The sequence below is a fragment of the Rutilus rutilus genome, assembly GCF_951802725.1.
Source record: "Rutilus rutilus genome assembly, chromosome: 11".
NCBI lineage: Eukaryota > Metazoa > Chordata > Actinopteri > Cypriniformes > Leuciscidae > Rutilus > Rutilus rutilus.
This window is the reverse complement of record NC_140216.1, coordinates 26,775,720-26,791,805: the sequence shown is the minus strand read 5'-3', so window position 1 is coordinate 26,791,805 and position 16,086 is coordinate 26,775,720. Positions and strand designations below refer to the sequence as shown.

General features: G+C 38.8%; 1 protein-coding gene across 2 annotated transcripts in view; it reads left to right on the top strand.

Moving 5' to 3' along the window:
• Positions 1 to 16,086, top strand: part of trak1b (trafficking protein, kinesin binding 1b) — a 46,884-nt gene that overhangs the window by 18,912 nt on the left and 11,886 nt on the right. The window contains exons 1-9 of one of the 2 annotated variants that reach the window (XM_084423330.1): positions 8,070 to 8,267; positions 9,465 to 9,541; positions 9,911 to 10,027; positions 10,277 to 10,374; positions 10,650 to 10,758; positions 14,070 to 14,148; positions 14,235 to 14,365; positions 14,477 to 14,551; positions 14,652 to 14,789. In XM_084423330.1, the coding sequence (XP_084279456.1) occupies positions 8,204 to 8,267; positions 9,465 to 9,541; positions 9,911 to 10,027; positions 10,277 to 10,374; positions 10,650 to 10,758; positions 14,070 to 14,148; positions 14,235 to 14,365; positions 14,477 to 14,551; positions 14,652 to 14,789 (888 nt within the window). In that variant the 5' untranslated portion in view covers positions 8,070 to 8,203. Of the gene's footprint in view, positions 1 to 8,069; positions 8,268 to 9,464; positions 9,542 to 9,910; positions 10,028 to 10,276; positions 10,375 to 10,649; positions 10,759 to 14,069; positions 14,149 to 14,234; positions 14,366 to 14,476; positions 14,552 to 14,651; positions 14,790 to 16,086 lie in introns of those variants that run through there. The other variant, XM_084423331.1, reaches the window with a different exon arrangement.

Below are 16,086 nucleotides of genomic sequence, written 5' to 3'. Positions count from 1 at the left end.
GGCCCGCACCACAACCAGATTGGATCTGTTATGGTGGCGTGAGAAACAGGAAGATGTTCGTGGCAGACTTGACGAGCGATTCCTGTCAGACCATAATCGTCCCTCCCCCATGAGCCTTCTCTTTTTTCCTGAACACCATGCAGAGGTGAAGAAGTCGTGGAAGAAACCATATTCAGCTCACATTTATCCATTCCAACATTCGAATTATGCGAATGTGGAGGGGTTGCTCGAGTGAGGATATGTGAGAATGCCCCCAGTCGAAGAGACGCTTGCGAGCTATCTCTCACAGGGTGAATCATCCTCTCTGAAGGCTCCGGCCCTGCCATCTAAGCCGCTACAAACCACTTCACTAAATGGAAGGGCGTATGCGGCAGTGGGTCAGTGACATTACAGTGTATTACAGGCACCCTCTTATACTCACACGCACTCCGCAAATGGCACCATGGACTGTCATCAGCCAATAAAATTTAGCATGTTTTCACACATGCTTCAGACACCGGTCACACTGATGCTGTTCCCCATGTCAATCTAAGGCTACGTCTACATTAATCCAGATAAACGGCGTTTTCATTAAAATAGAATCTCCGTCCACACTTTCAGACGTTTCAGTGTGGATGAGAAACTTTTGGAAAATGCCTGAAAATGCTAAATTCACCTTACTGCGCATGTGTAAAACCTCACAAAAGTTCACTGAGATGATACAGATGGAAAAATAAATAATAAAGTTATCGCGCAATTCTCATGACAGGACAAAATATCTCACCATTCACTAATGTGTCCAGGTTGCACTCAGTCACCATATGTTTGGTCTAAAACACAACTGCTCTCATGTATTGCCGCAGGACAGCAAATGTGAGTACATTTTCTGTAATCTTTGCAGGACTGTGATATGAAGAGTGTGCAAAGTAACATATTTTAGCAACAGTGTGAAAGTGAATATCACATAACAGGCACATTACCGGTATAAACATGAATATCTATTGGTACAATATGCGTCACATGACTAAACTTATGTCATAGTTTTTAAATACCTCCGTTTTGACAGTTCACACTACAATGCGAAAACTGCGTTTTCAAATTTTTACACTTTGGAGAGTTTTTTCATTAATAAAAACGCCGTCTCGGTGTGGACAGAAGGCCATGGAGAGAAAAGGATGCATTTTCAAACGAAAACATATTAGTGTGGACATGGCTTAAGTCGCTGTGTCTCGTTCTCTTTCTCAGGGAACCATGGTTACAGTCGTAACTGAGACATTTTTCTAATTCAGTCCAGTGCAAACTTAATAGCCAAGACACATAAGTTAATATTGCTCAAATACTAGCCAAGAAAGCTATTCTTCAAAATTTAAAAACAAGACCATTATTAAACATCAGTCATTGGTTAAATTTACTATTAGAACACACGACAATGGAAAAAATAGCTGCAATAGCTAGAAAGAGCATAAGAGTCTATTTGAAAATTTGTTCCCCCTTTGTACATTTTTGGTATTGAGGATCATCCTTAGTTACATTTGCGAAAATTCTGTTCAGAAAAAGTTGTGTGAAAAAGAAAGTACACCCTTTTGAATTATATGGTTTTACATATCAGAACATTATTTTAATTTTTTTAAATCATTGGTCCTTGGCAGGTCTTAAAATTAGGTAAATACAATTTCAGATCAGACAACAACACATGACATATTACACTGTGTCATGGTTTATTAAACAAAAACTAGGCCAAAATGGAGAAACCATGTGTGACTAACTAAGTACACCCTTACTGCTTCCATAGGAATTAAGAGAGTAAGTAGCAGTTAGGCGCTGCTAATCAAGTGCCTTTGTTTAATTGGTCATCAGCAAGTGTGACCGACTCTATAAAAGCAGAAGTTTTGGCAGCTTGCTGGTCTAGAGCATTCAGGTGTGTGTTAATACAATGCCAAGGAGGAAAGACATCAGCAATGATCTTAGAGAAGCAACTGTTGCTACCCTTCAATCTAGAAAGGGTTACAAGGCCATTTCCACACAATTTGAAGTCTATCATTCTACACTCTATTATTCACAAGTGGAAAACATTCAAGACACGGTTCAGACCGTGCACTGCTCAGAGAAACTGCAAATAAACTAAGAGCTACATCTCAGACTATACAGGCCTCAGTTTGCATATTAAATGTTTAAGTTCATGACAGTACAATTAGAAAAAGACTGAACAAGTATGGCTTGTTTGGAAGGGTTGCCAGGAGAAAGTCTCTTCTCTAGAACATGGCAGCACGGCTTAGGTTTACAAAGTTGCATCTGAACGAACCACAAGACTTCTGGAACAATGTCCTTTGGATAGACGAGACCAAAGCAGAGATGTTTGGCTATAATGCACAGCACCACAAACCAAACACAGCAGCATATTAACACAAACACCTCATACCAACTGTCAAGTGCGGTGGTGAAGGGGTGATGATTTGGGCTTGTTTTGAAGCCATAGGACCTGGGCACCTTGCAGTAGAGGTCTTCACGGAGGACCGAGGACCTGGGACCCGTACTGGTTTAGATCTATATTTTAAATGGTCAGCTGGGTCGGGTCCCAATCTATTACTTTATGTCCCAGGTCTGTTTAACATTATGTGTAATACCCGAGTCACTCTGAGAACAACCTGCCAGGATCAGAGTCTGTCATCGCTGTGCGTGTGTTTTGACCCAATTACTTTACCAATTGACAATTGTCTCTTTTATGAATGAACCATCTTATAAAATGTTTGGTCAGACTCTTCTCAGAGAGCACAGAGATGATGGAAAAGTAAATCTAACGTCAGCGGCCATGTCTCTGAACGAAAAATCTTTATTATAGTTCAAAAGGGTAAACAGTTGAAGTTATCTTATTATGTGAGTTGAATCGAGAAATAAAAAAAGATATAAAAAGATGCAAAACTGAAGTCGCATTTGTCATCCGTCACCGTGACAGCAAATGTACTTTTGAAGCTGGAATAATGAGTGGATTAATCATGCTCTTATAGGCAAGAGAGGAATAACATGGATGGAATTTTCTGTCAGGACTGTTTCTTATCACAGGTACAGGTACAAGGGAGAAGGCTACTAACATTAAAGGGACACTTCATCCATTTGCATTAAGCTTTGTATCGTTAGAAACCCAGTCATATTTTTAAATGGACGTGCATTATTCCCTCATTTTCCCCTGAGACGGGAGAAATACGGATTTCAGTGTTGCAGTTCGTGCTTATAATGATGTAAAAATCGTCATTTTGCGTCATTCTAAGCAGGAAGTCCCATATCTTTGTATTGAGACTAGGGTTGAGACTACAAACACTCGTTCCTCATTTTTCCAGGGGGTGGGACTCACTCACGCTACAGACCTGTTACAGATCAGTGGGTGGGACTTCACTTGCAGAAACTAAAAGCAATGTCCGCCATCTTGTTTGGAAGCTAAGCTAACAGGCGCTGTGGAGCCAGATGTGAAGTTACGACAATGGCGGAAAGTACTCAATATGATATGGAAGAAGAGGATTTCGAAAATCTGATGCTCGAATCAGATGTTCTTCGCTACCTTTACGAGCCGAAATATAGTGAAGAGCAGCTGAGGCTGATGGAGGAACAGAAGGCGGCTGCTGCAGCTTCTGCAGCCGAGGTAGAATACCTACCTGTCGCGGCTTCTGCAGCCGAGGCAGAAGACCTGCCTGTCGCGGACGAGGAGCCCGGACTGGCTTGAGCTGGGGCGGACTGGTGGTGCCTGTGCTCTCACTGTGCGCCTACAGACACAGAGATAGAGTCCGTCTGCTGCAAAGAATTTCAATCCAATTTCTCCTGGACGAAATCTCTGAATCAGACGCGGACACCGACGTTTGTGTTGTGAACCATCCTAGATTAGTGGGAGTGGCTTGCGGAGCTGTGCAATGTGGTGCATTGTGGGAGTTGTTGTCTTCCATACAAATGCGCCCTAAAGTTACTTTCTGTCTTTCCTTGGTCAAGAAGGCACCAAATTCGAAATTTATGTTACATTTCGACTACATATATGACACACTTTCAATAAAGATTAATGTTCCCACGGGTGAAATGCTCCTTTAAGTAAGACAACTTGTTTATTGACTTGTTCATAGCAATTTGCTGTAGAATATGTTCCAATCGTGTCCTGTCAGGTTGGGTTCAACTTTCACCTCCGCGTCGGTTCAGGGTAGTACATTTATGGGTATCTTCGGGTTTGGGTTTTTGGAACCATGAAGACCTCTACCTTGCAGTCATTGAGTCAACCATGAACTCTTTGCATACTGAAGTATTCTAGAGTCAAATGTGAGGCCATCTGTCCGACAGCTAAAGCTTGGCCGAAATTGGGTCATGCAACAGGGCAATGATTCCAAGCACACTAGCAAATCTACAACAGAATGGCTGAAAAAAGAAAATAATCAATGTGTTGCATTGGCCCAGTCAAAGTCCAGGCCTCAACCCGATTGAAATGCTGTGGCAGGACCTTAAGAGAGCTGTGCATTAAATAGATGCCCACAAACATCCAAGAAATGAAGCAATGTTGTAAAGAACAGTGTGCCAAAATTCCTCCACGACGATGTGAGAGACTTATAAAGTCATATAGAAAATTATAACTTCAAGTTATTGCTGCTAAAGGTGGTTCTACAAGCAATTAAATCATAGGGTGTAGGTGCCATGTAGTTTGTCACACATGGCTTCAACATTTTGGCTTTATTTTGTTAAATAAATAATTACTCAGTGTAATATGTCATGTGTTGTTGTTCATCAGAGGTTGTATTTACCTACTTTTAAGACCTGCTAAAGACCAGATGATTTAAAAAAAAAAAAAAAAGTGTCCTGACATGTAAAACCATAGAATAACAAAATAAGTGTACTTTATTTTTTCTGTATGTATCAGTCTTGATCTATAGAAGTTTATATATTGTTACTTTAGATTCTAATAATATAACAGGACATGCTGGAAATGGGAGAATTATTTTTTCCCTTTAATTTGATTGAACTGAAGTACATCATTGTGGCGAGCAGGACGAGGGCCTTGGGAGAACGCCATGAGGCCGGTAGCGTGATTGCTGATGAGTGCCACCTGCATGACGCACCGGTCTCGTATCTCTCACAGAGAAGCGGAAGCATAAAAGTAGGAGCGACGATAGTGTTGGAAACTTTATTCCTTCATCGAGTTATTCTTTATTGAGGACTTCGCTGTGCGTTGCTGCAGTCATCCAACAATCTAAAAATCTAATACAGTATGCATTGTAGTTATATACATTCCAAGGGGGAGGGATTACATAGAGGCGGAGACTCTGAACAAAGCATGCAAATGAAGTAGGAACACACCCTACTCTGAGAGCGCTACCAGTCCAATTGAATCAGCGTAACTATTCAAATGCTGATACTGGCCAGGAACTCCGGTTCCAAGAGCCATCCCAGAGCCATTAACCCTCTGGGGACCAAAAACGCGCCCGCGCGTTTTGCTCGGTTTTTTTTTTAGCAATGAAAAATAAACACAAAATGCTCTGTTAATTTTGATCTTTCATTTTCGTGTAATACATCAATCGATCCTGTTCAGTTTCTATTTTTTTTCTGTATACTCACAATAAAAATAAAGTGTTTTGCTTTTTGACAAATAAAGAAAAACTAACATGATGCTATTTCTGCCTTCTCTCTGTCAGTAAACTCCCATTTGAAACGCGTTCGAAAATGATCTATAACTCCGCGAAAATTCAGTCAAACAGGGAAACAGACCCACGGGCATAAAGCTTGAGATCGCAGCTTTTAAATGAAGTAATTTATATAAAAAACAAATATTATCAGCTTCTCTAATCTGTATAAAAAGAGAGCGACTCCAGTCGAGCTCATTACGAGATGATTCACAGTAATTTGACCACGCCCCGGAGAGCGCGTGCTATTCAAACGCAAATTCTGAGAATCATTTCAGTCTGTGAAACGCCCACACATCAGCTGTAAACAAAGAGGCATAATATAGCCTACCTTATGGAGAAAAGTTTCCGTGCTGATATGAGGAGCAGATCCCGCTGAGGAGTGAGGTAGGCTAAGTTATCCTTTCTCAAGTGTTAATGTGGAATAACGTTATGGAATAACGTTAGTGTAGGCCTATGTAAACAAAAAGATGAATCGCGTTTCTATAATATGAATCGCGTTTCTGTGAGATGAATGAAGGGTACATATTTGTAAAGACTGTTTAGCCTAAATATGAATCGTGTTTCTGTGAGATGAATGAAGGGTACATATTTGTAAAGACTGTTTAGCCTAAATATGAATCGCGTTTCTGTGAGATGAATGAAGGGTACATATTTGTAAAGACTGTTTAGCCTAAATATGAATCGCGTTTCTGTGAGATGAATGAAGGGTACATATTTGTAAAGACTGTTTAGCCTAAATATGAATCGCGTTTCTGTGAGATGAATGAAGGGTACATATTTGTAAAGACTGTTTAGCCTAAATATGAATCGCGCGTCTGTGTGTGAAAGAATAAACTGCTTTGCTAGAGCCTACTGAGATGAGTAAAAATCGACTGAAATATGTTGAAATAAAATGTATTTGTATAAGCAACGTATTAAACTGCAAATTAACATTTATAGGCTATGCCCTAATATTTCATAAGAACAACGTTACAGTCAGGCGAAGTATGAAAGACAACATTTTGTTGACTAGATTTGGGTACAGTTTTTACTGTAGAATATACTGTCACATCAAATAAGCTTTTCTGCTCATATATATAAAATACTATTTTGTCAAAAATAAAGTCATAGACTAAGATGTTCCAATGTTGGCTATATTCAAACTAATGAATACATATGATAAAATGTAGGCCTATAATCTTTTTTTTTTTTTTACAAAGAAAGAGTACTTTTTTGCAGAAATATTGCTGAAATTGTAATTATTGTTGTAATTGTAACCTTTTTAATAAAATAGCAAAACATATTTACAAGATAGATGTAAGCAAAATCTTAAATGGTCAATATAAGTCTTCTTCTAAATATATATTTTGTCCTTGCATTGTGGCTCAGTCAGTGTCACACCTGAATGAATGGCTAATTATGCAGAGTCATTATGCAGAGTGGGTGGGACTGGGTAATCTAAGGTGTAAACTACTCCTCCCCCTCGCATATTGGCTTTCCAAGCAAAACCTGTTTTACACCATTTAAATCAATGTATTTTTTTTTGTGAACGATAAAGCAAGACTATTTTCACATAATTTTGAAGCTAGAACTCGAAGAGAAAACATCCATTAGTCAAAAGTCTTGTGGGCACATATTTTGTATGAGTTTTGTGGTCTTATTTCAGCAACTTTCATTTTTATTTTTTTAAATAACCACGCATAAACATTATTCTCTTAAAAATACAAACATCTACATACATGTTGCTCGCATATTATGGTAGGCCTGTTTGTGCTATATAGAGTGAATTTACACCTTTGCCATTAACATGTTTATAAATAACTGAAAAAAGCACAAATGTCAGAGCATGTCAGAACATCTCAAGGGCCCCAAAAACAGCTTGGTCCCCAGAGGGTTAAAAACAAAAGGTGAAAGTCTCCCCTACAGCTAATCCAATCAACCTAACGATTCAACGTCTGGGCCAGGGGCTCCGAAAGCCATTTGGGCTCCGAAAGCCATTTGCAGAACAAAAGGTGACAATGGAGAAAACAGGAATTGCAACTTTGCTGAGCAGAATCATTCGTGTGATATCATCATCTTAACCTTAAAAGCTAAATACAATATTATTCACCATGATGTTATGTAAGGAAGCATATCTGAAATAGATTCTTAATTTGTAATCCTTCAATAGTAAAGGACGAGAGAGTGAATGATCAGCATAATATTTTTTTGGATGATAATATGATAAGATAATCGTGGATAATATTTGGGCATGAAAATATACTACATAGTGTTAATGGCGCACTAGTTTACACAATAGATTATAGTCTAGTGTGTAACCTTTACATTTGACCTTGTGATATCAACCCCACTGTCATGTCCCTCATCCCACACCATCACAACCTCTCTCTCTCTCTCTCTCTCTCTCTATTTCATTCCCTCCCTCCCACTGTATCTCTCTCACCATAGTGTTTAAATATAGTTACTCTACTCTTGTTGCTGTAACTGACCAGACTCTGAGCATCACTCATTACCATTACGGTAGTAAGGAAGTGTAGCGCTCATGTTTGGTTTGGTCTGGTCCTCTCCTCTCTGCTGAGTTGAGAGGGAGTGGAAGGATGCACAAAATCATGGGAGCAGAAGACTTTGAGCTGGAGAGGTGCTGTGAGCAGAATGCCAATGGTAAAGCATCTGGTAAAGCCACTGTGTGAGTGTGTGTATGTGTGGGTTTTCTGTTTTATGTACTTTATAATCTCTTTGATTAGTTTCTATTTTCATTTCTAATTTATCATGTGTGTTTTTGTTGATTTTGAGGTTTAGATTGTTTGTTGTGGGCTACTTTTATCTATAAAGGTTTTGGGAGGTTCGGAAGTGCTTTAAAGCTAATTGGGTTCTCCTTTTTACTCTCTTTCCTTTTTGAGTATAGCCTGAGGCCTCTGGATTTCTGTCGTTGTGTGTGTGTGTGTGTGTGTGTGTGAGAAAGATGGCATAGTTGTTTTAGTGTTTGCTCTGTCAAGAGTCATTTCATTTTCTGGCAGGATGTCCTTATAAAACTTATCTTTCTCATCTCTGGAAGCGTTTAATGTTTTTACAGTCAATGTCCTGAGGCTGAGCTCTGAATTTAGATATATAATCCTCATTTAAGCCATTAGGAACTTAACACAAAAATATGTGATTTGTTATTAAAATTCATTAAAGCAGTATAAAGTTCAGTCTTTATCATTGAAAACATTAATCCATATTCAGTTTTGCATATTGCAATTAAGCTTCTATTGTATATTTTATAATATACAGCTCCAAGATGTAGTATTTCTTGTGACAAAAAAGTTCCTTCTGCATGCCCATATCCTGTACATTGAATTTAGTATAAAATGTTTAATTAACAAGATGTTTTAAAGTATGTGTGTGTATATATATATATATATATATATATATATATATATATATATATATATATATATGTATGTGTGTATATAATCTCTTATTACATTTTTATTTTTGTGTGCATACATTTGTGCATGTGTGTCTGTGTTACTGTAAGAGTGTGATGTAACAGTAATTATGGATGATCTGATTCTGGCTGACTGTGGATGGGGTTGCTGGGTAACAGCACCATGGAAACAGTCGCCGGGACAATCATGCATGATTTGTCTGATGTTATTGTAAGAGCGTGATGGTGCGAGGTCAGCAAGCCAGAGCTGTTTTCCTTCCTCTTTATCTACTTAAATTCACATTAGATGTCTGTACGCTTAAGAGTTATTATGTCAGGATATTTTTTTTGGTTAAGTCAATGTAAGATTCTCACTGTATTGAACTCAGGTCTGATGTGCTCAGGTGCTTTGCTAACAAGTTTTTCTACACTCTTTCGGTCTGTTTCAGTACTATGTGCTGAGCGAGTGGGCCAGATGACTAAGACCTACAATGACATTGACGCTGTCACAAGACTTCTGGAGGAGGTGAAAATGAAAAATAAATTTTGTGCATTTATTATGATGCTAGAGTTTGGGGTCAGTAAGACTTTTACAAAAAGAAATTAATACTTTTATTCAGCAAGGATGCATAAAATTTATCAAAAGTGACAGTAAAGATTTATAATGTTACAAAAATGTTATATTTCAATTAAATGCTGTTAAAATACATTAAAATAGAAAACAATTATTTCAAATTGAATTTTAATAATAATGAACAGTATTACTGTTATACTTTATTTTTGATCAAATAAATGCAGCCTTTCAAGAGCACTTTAAACAACAACAAAAAATCTTACAGACTCCAGACTTTTGAATGGTAGTGTATCTGAGAATCTTTTCTTCAACTCTCTACAGAAAGAGCGGGATCTGGAGCTCTCTGCCCGCATCGGTCAGTCCCTCCTGAAGAAGAATCGCATACTTTCGGAGCAGAATGAATACCTGGAGGAACAAGTGGGCACCATCAGGGAAGAGGTACATGAACAGATTCATTACAATGTGTAGGAAAAGTGTCTCTGGTGCTAAAAATGAGTTGCCCCTGCTGATATACTGTGCACAGAAGTACTGCAACTTAGTTTATTAAAAGTTTGTTAAAATATTAGTTATGAAATGAGTAATGACAATTAGCCTACGTAGGCTAGGTTCAACCAGTTAGTAAAGATGAAGTCATGAGTAATGACATCATTAATGATAATCAATTTTGTTGATTTGATTGTACCGCAGGTGGCTCAGCTGCACCATGAGTTGAATCTAAAAGACGAGCTCCTGCAGTTCTACACTAATGCAGTGGAGGAGAGTGAAGAGGGGTCTGGATCACCCACGTAAGTCCACCGTGCTTTATAACACTGTTCTCATTTGTCTCTCGCTCAAGGCCAGTGTAGCAAGTTCTGTTGGCTTCAGTTAGGATATTTTTAGCTCAGGTGTTTTTCTTCAGGGCTTTTTAGCTATATTTTAATTTAGAATGTGTAACTAAACAATTATTTTGTTATAACACTTGTTATTTCTGCTGAATGAGACAGCCCAAAGATATTCAATAAAAGTAAAGAAATCAGAATTGTAATATTTTTATGTTTATAGTTTTTTGTTTTGGGTTCAGGGGTCAACAGGGAAGGGCTAGAGTTTCTGCCCCTTGCGGTTCATCTCTGGATATTCTGCAGCACAAACTTCGAGACCTTGAGGAGGAAAACCTTTCTCTCAGAGCAGAGGTACATGCACATGCAGAGAAATTATATATATATATATATCATATATATATATATATATATATATGTATATATAAAATATAATATTATATATATATATATATATATAAAATATAATATTATATATATATATATATATATATATATATATATATATATATATATATATATATATAGTGAGGAAAATAAGTATTTGAACACCCTGCTATTTTGCAAGTTCTCCCACTTGGAAATCATGGAGGGGTCTGAAATTGTCATCGTAGGTGCATGTCCACTGTGAGAGACATAATCTAAAAAAAAAATCCAGAAATCACAATATATGATTTTTTAACAATTTATTTGTATGATACAGCTGCAAATAAGTATTTGAACACCTGTCTATCAGCTAGAATTCTGACCCTCAAAGACCTGTTAGTCTGCCTTTAAAATGTCCACCTCCACTCCATTTATTATCCTAAATTAGATGCACCTGTTTGAGGTCGTTAGCTGCATAAAGACACCTGTCCACCCCATACAATCAGTAAGAATCCAACTACTCTAACATGGCCAAGACCAAAGAGCTGTCCAAAGACACTAGAGACAAAATTGTACACCTCCACAAGGCTGGAAAGGGCTACGGGGAAATTGCCAAGCAGCTTAGTGAAAAAAGGTCCACTGTTGGAGCAATCATTAGAAAATGGAAGAAGCTAAACATGACTGTCAATCTCCCTCGGACTGGGGCTCCATGCAAGATCTCACCTCGTGGGGTCTCAATGATCCTAAGAAAGGTGAGAAATCAGCCCAGAACTACACGGGAGGAGCTGGTCAATGACCTGAAAAGAGCTGGGACCACCGTTTCCAAGGTTACTGTTGGTAATACACTAAGACGTCATGGTTTGAAATCATGCATGGCACGGAAGGTTCCCCTGCTTAAACCAGCACATGTCAAGGCCCGTCTTAAGTTTGCCAATGACCATTTGGATGATCCAGAGGAGTCATGGGAGAAAGTCATGTGGTCAGATGAGACCAAAATAGAAGTTTTTGGTCATAATTCCACTAAACGTGTTTGGAAGAAGAAGAATGATGAGTACCATCCCAAGAACACCATCCCTACTGTGAAGCATGGGGGTGGTGGCTCTGTAAGAAGCATATCGAGGTTCTGGCGTGGCCTAGCCAGTCTCCAGACCTAAACCCAATAGAGAATCTTTGGAGGGAGCTCAAACTCTGTGTTTCTCAGTGACAGCCCAGAAACCTGACTGATCTAGAGAAGATCTGTGTGAAGGAGTGGGCCAAAATCCCTCCTGCAGTGTGTGCAAACCTGGTGAAAAACTACAGGAAACGTTTGACCTCTGTAATTGCAAACAAAGGCTACTGTACCAAATATTAACATTGATTTTCTCAGGTGTTCAAATACTTATTTGCAGCTGTATCATACAAATAAATAGTAAAAAAATCATACATTGTGATTTCTGGATTTTTTTTTAAAGATTATGTCTCTCACAGTGGACATGCACCTACGATGACAATTTCAGACCCCTCCATGATTTCTAAGTGGGAGAACTTGCAAAATAGCAGGGTGTTCAAATACTTATTTTCCTCACTGTATATATATACATATGTGTGTGTGTATATATATATATATATATATATATATATGTGTGTATATATATACACTCACCTAAAGGATTATTAGGAACACCATACTAATACTGTGTTTGACCCCCTTTCGCCTTCAGAACTGCCTTAATTCTATGTGGCATTGATTCAACAAGGTGCTGAAAGCATTCTTTAGAAATGTTGGCCCATATTGATAGGTTAGCATCTTGTAGTTGATGGAGATTTGTGGGATGCACATCCAGGGCACGAAGCTCCCGTTCCACCACATCCCAAAGATGCTCTATTGGGTTGAGATCTGGTGACTGTGGGGGCCATTTTAGTACAGTGAACTCATTGTAATGTTCAAGAAACCAATTTGAAATGATTCGAGCTTTGTGACATGGTGCATTATCCTGCTGGAAGTAGCCATCAGAGGATGGGTACATGGTGGTCATAAAGGGATGGACATGGTCAGAAACAATTCTCAGGTAGGCCGTGGCATTTAAACGATGCCCAATTGGCACTAAGGGGCCTAAAGTGTGCCAAGAAAACATCCCCCACACCATTACACCACCACCACCAGCCTGCACAGTGGTAACAAGGCATGATGGATCCATGTTCTCATTCTGTTTACGCCAAATTCTGACTCTACCATCTGAATGTCTCAACAGAAATCGAGACTCATCAGACCAGGCAACATTTTTCCAGTCTTCAACTGTCCAATTTTGGTGAGCTCGTGCAAATTGTAGCCTCTTTTTCCTATTTGTAGTGGAGATGAGTGGTACCCGGTGGGGTCTTCTGCTGTTGTAGCCCATCCGCCTCAAGGTTGTGCGTGTTGTGGCTTCACAAATGCTTTGCTGCATACCTCGGTTGTAACGAGTGGTTATTTCAGTCAAAGTTGCTCTTCTATCAGCTTGAATCAGTCGGCCCATTCTCCTCTGACCTCTAGCATCAACAAGGCATTTTCGCCCACAGGACTGCCGCATACTGGATGTTTTTCCCTTTTCACACCAGTCTTTGTAAACCCTAGAAATGGTTGTGCGTGAAAATCCCAGTAACTGAGCAGATTGTGAAATACTCAGACCGGCCCGTCTGGCACCAACAACCATGCCACGCTCAAAATTGCTTAAATCACCTTTCTTTCCCATTCTGCCATTCATTTTGGAGTTCAGGAGATTGTCTTGACCAGGACCACACCCCTAAATGCATTGAAGCAACTGCCATGTGATTGGTTGATTAGATAATTGCATTAATGAGAAATTGAACAGGTGTTCCTAATAATCCTTTAGGTGAGTGTATGTGTGTGTTTGTATAGAGTATATAGACATTTTCTAAAGCCGTGTGTGTCTCTTTCCAATTTCTATTTGTGAATAGAAAAAAAAAACGTTATTTCTCTGTTGTACGTGCATGCTGCAATCACAGTAGATTGTGAATCCTACCGATATCTTTAACCCCTGTTAGTCAGAGTTGTTCTGAACTTTTCAGTGAACTACTAGCAAATGATCAATAATTATGTTTCACTTATAGGGTGATATTTCATGTTTCTGGGGGGTTAATGATTCCTCCCTACAAAGATTGCAAATCACTTTGCTTTTGTTAAATCTTAATTTGATGTATTTAAAAAATATTTGGTTAAAGGTACTTTACAAAATTACAAAGAACATTATGAAACAGTTTATAAATAATACTTATTTATATTTTAACTTGACTGAGTACTTGTCTCTCTTTCTTGTCCTTAGGCGAGTCATCTGAAGTCTGAGACAGAGTCATATGAGGAGAAAGAACAGCAGCTGGTGAATGACTGCGTCAGAGAGCTAAGTGAGTGAAATGTTGGCATGAAGTAGAGATGTAGAGCTCTATATTTAAACAAAACTAAAATAAGTCCACCCTTTCTCCTCATACAGGGCAGTCCAGCATCCAGATCTCCAGTATAGCAGAAGAGCTGGCCAAAAAGACAGAAGATGCCTCTCGCCAACAGGAGGAAATCACACACTTACTCTCTCAGATAGTGGACCTGCAGAAAAAAGCCAAAACTGTGAGAGTCGTTTGCATCTTTCACTCTATCGGAGAACTAATTTAAAAATACATGAGATAAATTTGTGCTGAGATTTACATGTGTATGTGTGTTTGTGTATGTTTTTGACAGTTTGCCATTGAAAACGAAGAACTTTCTCAGCACCTTTCGGCAGCTAAAGACGCTCAGAGACAGCTCACAACCGAGGCACTTTATTTTAAACATAATAAATCAGTATTCCACGTATTTAATCTTACAAAAGCAAATGTGAATGTTATTGACTATTGTTGGTTCCTCACACACACAGCTGCAGGAGCTGGAGGAGAAATACTCTGAGTGCATTGAAATGCTCCATGAGGCTCAAGAGGAGCTCAAGAACCTACGGAACCGCAGTGTGTCTGCAGGAACTCCTCGACGTTATCACCCTCTGGGACTTTTTCCCATGGTACACAAACAAACACGCAGTTATATAACTCATGCAAGGCCAGTGCTCTAGGAGATCACAAACATGTGTATCTTTTGGTTTAATGTCTGCTGGTGTGGATTTTCTGGTGGGAATGACAAAAGCTGGATAAGACTTGGACTTGCTGATACTGCAAGTTAGCTAGCAGTAGGGGTGGGCGATATAGCCTCAAAATTATATCACGATATTTCAAGAATATTTGCGATGATATTTATGACGATATAGAAGAAAATAAATAGAACAATGTTTTATTGGTGATTTCAGCTGGCAGGCAGCAGCATTTATTAGTGCAAACAAAATGAAGGGCATTTTCCATTCTTTTCCATAGACAGTAAAATAAATTGGATTCAACGGAGAAAAGTGAAGTCAATTAGAAGCTCTCTCTTCCTGATGGCTGACTGTACTGCGCAGACTCAAACTGAGCTTGACGACGTAGATGTGACGTGAGCAACACGTCTGTCTTCTAGTAGCTGTGCCAATGAGAAATCTGAATCATTCCCTTCCGAAACTTGCAGAGATGGAGAGTGTGAGTAGGAGGTGTCCATGAGCTAGGAGTAGGAGCAACTTTTGCTAAGTATTCTGATTAATTATTTTGTCATTTTGCCTCCACGTCTCCCCGATTGCCCGCGAGCTTCTCCTCCTGTCCATACGGTCATTTCTCTACTGTGCGACAGAGAGTCGCGTGGTTATGACGCAATCGTTGCAAACAAAAACGACTTCTACGGGGCCATAACGTAAGCTCATGGACACTACTAGAAGACAAACGGGTTGCTCACGTCACATCTACGTCGTCAAGCTCAGTTTGAGTCTGCGCAGTACGCTCGGCCATCAGGAAGTCAGTGCTTCCATTGAATCCAATGGGGTCGCTGTGTCCATTTATTTTACTGTCTATGGTGTTATCGTGGACGGTATGATATTGCACACCCCTAGCTAGCAGTCAATTTACACTACTGTTCAAATGTTTGGGTCAGTAAGATTAAAAAAAAAAAAATCAGAAAGGACGCATTCAATTGATTACAAATTACAGTGAAAAGATTTGAAAAGACTTACGTTGTTTCAAAAAAATCTATTTGAAACTTGAATTTTCTATTCATTAGAGAATGTCATGTTAAAAGTCATGTTAAAAAACATTATATTTTACTTAAGTTATTCTCAATTTCTGACTGATTTGGTAATGACATTTATGAAATTAATATTAAAAATGTATTAATTTTTTAATTAATGACATTTCTGTTCTGCTAGAGATGTGTTTCTCTGTAAATTCTCGTTTCTATCACAA